The 6,920-nt window shown below is 36.1% G+C and overlaps 1 protein-coding gene across 1 annotated transcript; it reads left to right on the forward strand.

Annotated features, from left to right (window-relative positions):
- Nucleotides 1–163: 163 nt before the first annotated feature.
- On the forward strand, nt 164–6,673 carry LOC144444178 (sulfotransferase 1B1-like). The gene is made up of 6 exons (XM_078133592.1): nt 164–350; nt 1,486–1,706; nt 3,837–3,957; nt 4,648–4,745; nt 5,259–5,445; nt 6,558–6,673. The coding sequence occupies exons 1-6, from the start codon at nt 164–166 to the stop codon at nt 6,671–6,673; spliced, it is 930 nt and encodes a 309-aa protein (XP_077989718.1).
- The last annotated feature ends 247 nt before the right edge of the window (nt 6,674–6,920 follow it).

A 6,920-nucleotide genomic window follows, 5' to 3' on the forward strand; every position in this document is an offset into this window, starting at 1 on the left:
ACACTAGTATATCATATTTTAAGTTCAACTAAGCTTACATAATTATAATTTATAAGTAAATAGTAAAATTAAAATTGAACTTTTGTATATTTCGTTCAAGCTTTAAAGTACGTCATACCTCGTATGCGATCATAATACATTATTTTTATTACCACAGTACAAGATGTCTAAAGCAGAGAAGGCTTACAGAGATAGGAACCAGAATAAGAAAAGTAATGTCACTGATACTTACATATATGAACGAACTGGACAAGAGATGCCATGGTATGTACCTGCTGATTGTCTGGATTCCTTGGTAACATTTGAAATCAGACCAAGTGATGTCTTTCTTATAACAGTTCCTAAATCAGGTAGGTAAAGATACAAACCATGGCAGATCTACTATTGGAATTTACCACAAATTAAACTTCCCCTACAAACCCGTAAATCACATACCAGTTTTCTCTGAGTCATCATGTGGGGGCGCAATCCAAGGGAAGTCCTTTGCTTGTGAGTGTTAGTATTCTTTTGAAAATAGCATTCAGTTTTAGATTTGATGTCTTAAACGTGTACTCCTATCCAATGTCAAAATCCATGGAGAGCGTCCACGACAAAAAAAATCATTGCTAGGGCCAAGCTTATTTTAAAGAAAGACGATTTCTAAAAAATAAATGTAGACCAACATGTACCGTACTGAGGTGTATATATTTCCATTGTAGCAGTACTACTAGTAGGAATATAATGCCCTTGGTGATACTTTGTTGTAATGTTTAACAAATATCTCAAACAAAAATTAATTGTTTTAATCATTATCTATAATTTTAAATCATTTATCTCAGCTTGTGTAATTAAAGTATGACTTTCTACCATGCAATGTTTTACTTGTTGGCACTAATTGTTAGGGTTCACCATTGTTAGGGTTTGTTCGGAAGATCATTACATATGCTGCAACAGGTTTTACAACAAAACTAAATGGAAAACAAGAATAAATTAGAGGAAAAGTAGTCCCCATCACTTGAATATAATTTCATTTTTTAATTGTCAATGGGCACAAGAAAAAATTCCAACCTTTGCAAACTAAATAGAGTAAACAACTTACAAGTTACATTTATAAATGAACGTTTAAAAAAATATCGTTTTCGTTTGAGATATTGGTCAAATATGATAGCACAATTTCACCAAGTGCATCCTTACTAGTTAGTATGTATGTACATGCAACGGCCATGCACACTCCAGCACGGTAATATATCTTTTTATTTCATTTTTCTTCAAAATAGGCTTGAACCTAGCAATGATTTTTGTCAATTTACACTCTCCATGTATTGTAACATTGGATGGGACACGTTTAAGATACCAAAACCTAAGATATCAATTACGCCCCCATATGGTCATTAAGAGAATGCTATGGCATGTTTTTATGCCATAAAGATTGAACAAAACCTGTCCTTTTAAATTTCCCTTCCCTGACTCCACAAATTATGAATGCATTATGTATATCTAATCCAGGTACAACATGGATGAAACGTATACTATCACTTATCATGAATGATGCAGACGAAGAAGAAGCTCTGAGCCGTGAGTCGACGTCACCATTTACTCCATATAAATTTTACCCAGAAATGAAAACATACCACGTCGAATATGTAAAGATGGAAGGTCAGAGGTTTATGCCAAGCCATCTCTTACCGAATCTTTTACCACCACAACTATTTGAAAAGAAACCCAAGGTATTTACATATTGCTGAGTACGGTCGAATGTCATCTTAAATGATTCAGATCGAATTTATATTATTTCTGATCTTGTTAGAGTGGCCATATGGATAAGAAGTAAGTATTTATTTTGGATACCTACATTGTATTCCAATTTTTAAAAACAACAACCTTGCACAATGATTTCCTTCTTTAAAAAAATTATGAGAAAAAAGTCAAAGTGAATTTTGTAAAAATTTGTTTAAAACTTGTTTGAAATCCTACAACATTTTATAAAAAAACTTTTAAAGACCATTAATACCATGCATATGTGTACAATATGTGTTGTTGTGCGTATGCGAAGTGAGTTGTAAACAGAATTGATAAACACAAGCAATCATATGTCTTACCATAGTAGGTAAATACAAATAATCAAACTATTTATACATGGTGACGTTACATTGGGAAGTGAGAGGTGCATAGGGGCTATGCTTAACTCCAGAGTACATTCTACAAACAAGAATCTGCTTACAACAACTTACAGACAAGTCACCTATGGAGGTCGTTCATTCTCATGTGTCGCCTCCAAACTATGGAACTCTTTGCCACTTGACATTCGCCAAGCCTCCAGCCTGGATTGTTTCAAAACGAAACTGAAGACTTATTTGTTCACCAAAGCCTATGGTGTGCTTTAGCCATTCAGCGCTACTGAACAGAACATTGCTCTGGAAATCGGCGCTATAGAAATTTGATTGATTGATTGATTGATTGATTGATTGATTGATTGATTGATTGATTGATTGATTGATTGATTGATGCGTGACATAATGTGTATCATATATACTCAGTTCATTTACAAATCGCTTCCTGGATGCACAATAATAGATGTTTGAGTAAAACCACAATTTCCTCTGGAAAGGATGTGAAATCGTCCAGGAATCAAGTTCTTTGTGCAGTACCCTCCTAGCAAGCTCAGGGTTGACCTCTCCACCGTGATTCAGCCTGCGAACTAGGTGTTATTGATTCGAGGAAAAGTCAGGTTTGGTTTAAACAAGCATACCACCTGTTGGCATTCGAAGTTAAATGAGATTAGATGAGATTAGATGAGATTAGATTAGATTAGATGAGACTGATTAGATTAGATTAGATTAGATTAGATTAGATTAGATTAGATTAGATTAGATTAGATTAGATTAGATTAGATTAGATTAGATTAGAATACTTTATTAACCAAAATGACTAAGTCGAGACGGAAAGTGTCTGCATTCTGCGGTTTTGACTATTTTTCTCAAGGCTGGTCTTTTCCTGATGTGAGCCATGACACTGACATACCAAACAGTATTGGACAAGGTGAACTACTAGAAACGTACTAATACACCTTGACCAACATCAACTTTTATGAGTTGTCTCACAAAGAACATACGCTGTAGTGCTTTTTGATATTTGCAACTGAATTTGAAATTGATGTGCCATGAAATTTGAAGGAAGAGAGACACACATACATCTGTCCGGACGGACGGATGGACGGACGGATGGACGGACAGCCAGGCAGGCAGGCAGGCAGACAGACAGACAGACAGACAGACAGACAGACAGACAGACAGACAGACAGACAGACAGACAGACAGACAGACAGACAGACAGACATATGTGCTTGATACAGACGGACGGACGGACGGACAGACAGACAGACAGACAGACAGACAGACAGACAGACAGACAGACAGACAGACAGACAGACAGACAGACAGACAGACAGACAGACAGACAGACACGTGGGGGAACAAACAGACAGTCAGACAGATCTTCTTGAATTAGATGTATATACATGTAATATCATGAATTATGACTTCACTTGATGGTAGGCACCATATTCGTGAAAAATGAACATCCAGTAGCGCTTAGCCAATTAGCTACAAAGTGAATAACGATGAAAAATGAACACCCAGTTATCCATTATTCATCCTACAGGGTGAATAATGATGAAAAATTAACACCCAGTAGCGCTTAGCCAATTATACATGGTGAATAATGATGAAAAATAACACCCTCTAGCGCTTAGCCAATAGGCTACAAGGTGAATAATGATGACTCTCTACATTCTAATCTGATTGTTTGTTCATAAGACATTACCAAATACTAAATGCAGACATCGTATTATATTACAGGTAATATACGTGGCTCGAAATCCTAAAGATGCAGCTGTATCGATGTATCATCATTGTCTTCAGGACAACAAAATACCGTCATACACCTGGAGTGACTTTTTAACCAAGTATATGCAAGGAAGTCGACAGCCTGAGGGTACGTCATAGACTAATTATCGCATAGGAATAGCATCAATTATTAGTTTATCTATCCTTCTGAGAAAAAAATGTATTATTAAACAGACCATGATAATTTTATATAAAAGCCTAGTCTAGGGAGACGTGGCAGGCAAGGGGAACAAAAGCAGGCTAATTTTTCCAATTCTGTATTCTTTATGCTTAGGGACGAGACCCCTCCCAAATCATTTTTTCACCAATTCAGCGTGGCTCAACCTCTTTAAGGCAGAGATATAATAATAAGCAAATCTGACAATTCCGTACACTGGGGTGAGGCATTCATGGAAACACACAAAACAAACAAACAAACAAACAAGCAAGCAAACTAACAGACAGACAGGTAGACAGGTAGACAGACAGAAAGACAGACAATCAAATAAACAAACAAACAAACAAACACACAAACAAACACACACTCACACACACACACACAAACAAACAAACAAACAAACAAACAAACAAACAGGAGCTTCAAATATTTAAATAAAAGACTCGGCATTTTGGCGTAAGGGTTAAAAAGGTGATTAGAAGCCCTAGCTTTATAAAAAGGAAGAAGTACCTTAAAGAGTGACGTTGACAACGAACATATTGATCTTTCATTAAAAAAAATAAAGTTGCAAAGTTGAAAAATAAACCCCTTTACTTCCATCTTAAGGGTATATTTTTGGTGACTGGGGAAGTCATGTTATTCCATGGTGGGAGAGGAGACATGAACAGAATGTATTGTTTGTCAAATATGAAGATATGGTTAAGGTAAGTAAAATTTGATAACAGCTTTATCCTTAGGAGCAATACGTCATGTCATGTAATAATGAGACACGACCCAAGTTTTGTTGTTGAACACAAATTAATGACCCTGGTCTTTCTACGTCACCACAAACTGTCACTGGTTCTAAAGCCAATATTTTTCGTCGTTTTGCCAAAGAAAATACGATTGACCTTAGAGCGCTTGTTACTACCAGTCAAAAGATGTATCAAGCAGTCCAAGTATCTAGAAATTACTGTTGTTGTACGCCAAACCACACCATGTCAATAGGATCATATACTACGCACTGTATGTATATATCTGTTCGTTTTCCTATTTAAGTTTTAAACACCCAAGCACCAGTTTCCACTGAGTGCCCAGTTACAATCGGATTCATGGATCCCTGATGAAGTTTAACAGTATGCAGTGTTGTAAACACGGTATTTTATATCTTGAAAGAAGCCGAAGGCCCCCCCCCCCCGAAAAAAATATTACCAAGTACCAATTCATTTTGTATATAGGATCTTGGGAGAGTGGTGAGAGAAGTGGCATCGTTTATGGACCGAGACACCCTGTCGGAAGACCAGTTAAATAAAATCACGAAACTTTGTACTTTTGAAAGCATGAAGAAAGATCCAGTGTCCTTAGTCAAATTTGCATGTGATTTGTGGAGTATCGATGTATCCAATTCACCATTTGTACGTAAAGGTAGGTTTTAAACTTTTTAGTAAAGTGAAAATAATGACCGACATTTTGTTTTTGGGCCAACGCAATATTTTTCAAAATTAAAACAAATAAAAAAAGTAAAGCTAAAAAAAAAGAACAAATTCCGACCGACCTACCCTATTTTCTGTCATGTTATTGGAAACACGGATTATTATTTGTTTTCGTCTGAGTAGAATACTGCAAGAACCTTTTAAATATGCAGCCAAAATTAGGCCTAGAACGTTTAAATTCGACTTGTATTCCTCTGAAAACAAGTAGCAGCAGTATCGTAAATCACAGCCTTCTTCTCACGCAGCAACTGTAGACGACGCTCCGTCAAAAGCTGTCATTTCTATATACTCTGGCTTCAGAAAATGGCTCTTAGACCTTAAAAAAAATAATTGTGTGGTTCCGGTTACCCGACCCCACCTAGCTCTTCACTGCCGACCCTAAACTTTTTTTTACGTATTCGAGAAAAAAAAAAATAAACTCACAAAAATTGGGAAGTCTCATGATCATGAGAAATAGTAGATGTGGAAACTGACATCAACTTAAAAGACAAAATAAAACTGTTCTTCCAATCGGTAATGGCTGTACATCTGATAGGAAGAAATAAACAACACAGAAACCATTTGGAAAACAATGGAAAACCTGAACTAGTCACACAGAAAAAAAAATATAATAAAAAAATCTACTTACCCCACCTATTCTGGAATTGAGCGTAATCGGATCCACACACTTTTTGTTTATTAGGCCTTAGAGATATTGGTTGTTAGATTGCACCTGAAAGAAATTTAAATTATGTACAATCCCTGTATTTATGCTGAGGAAACGAGATTCACTTTCTTTTACTCCGCAGTCTCTAAGATGATTTGCGTATGTAATACTTAAATACTGTACCAGTAAATAACACAGAATACATCACTCTGTCAGTCAACGAGAAGTTCAAGTGCTTAGTGACCAACTAATTTAAAGGAAATAGCTAAATTCACTCGTCAAATTTTTACGATGAAAAGAACATACATGGACTTGACCTGAAGAGAGTTTATGACTGTTAAATGTCACGTGATAGGTGGAAGTTCAATTTGCATCAGTGCTGTGTTTTCAATTTACAGGTAAAGTTGGTGGCTGGAAGGATTACTTTACTGTTGCTCAGAATGAAGAATTTGATGAAGTGTACAAGAGATGGATTGGAGATAGTGGCTTGGAGATGGACTTTACGTTATCATAAAAAGAAAATGCATTCAAGGGTTTGTCCGGAATTCTATCAATAAGTATGCGAAACTAATGTAAAATGCTCATTGGACTGCAGGGTCTGTAATTCTTGAAAGTTACTGGTCTGTGGGCAAACCACGAGATTACATATTGATAAAAACATCTTTCTAATTTCAAGGATAAAAAGTACAGTTCCGTTTGTACACGCTATGCAGTCGAAAGTTGTAGCTATATCAAATTGAAGCTGTTGCAACAGTTTCACT

This window comes from Glandiceps talaboti, chromosome 13 (assembly GCF_964340395.1).
Source record: "Glandiceps talaboti chromosome 13, keGlaTala1.1, whole genome shotgun sequence".
Lineage (NCBI taxonomy): Eukaryota > Metazoa > Hemichordata > Enteropneusta > Spengelidae > Glandiceps > Glandiceps talaboti.

Excerpts from the sequence above, each read along its gene's own strand:
- LOC144444178 (XM_078133592.1), top strand. The coding sequence starts at position 164 with ATGTCTAAAGCAGAGAAGGCTTACAGAGATAGGAACCAGAATAAGAAA. Across the intron at positions 351-1,485 it reads TATAACAGTTCCTAAATCAG|GTACAACATGGATGAAACGT; the intron begins GTAGGTAAAGAT and ends TATCTAATCCAG. Across the intron at positions 5,446-6,557 it reads TTCACCATTTGTACGTAAAG|GTAAAGTTGGTGGCTGGAAG; the intron begins GTAGGTTTTAAA and ends TTCAATTTACAG.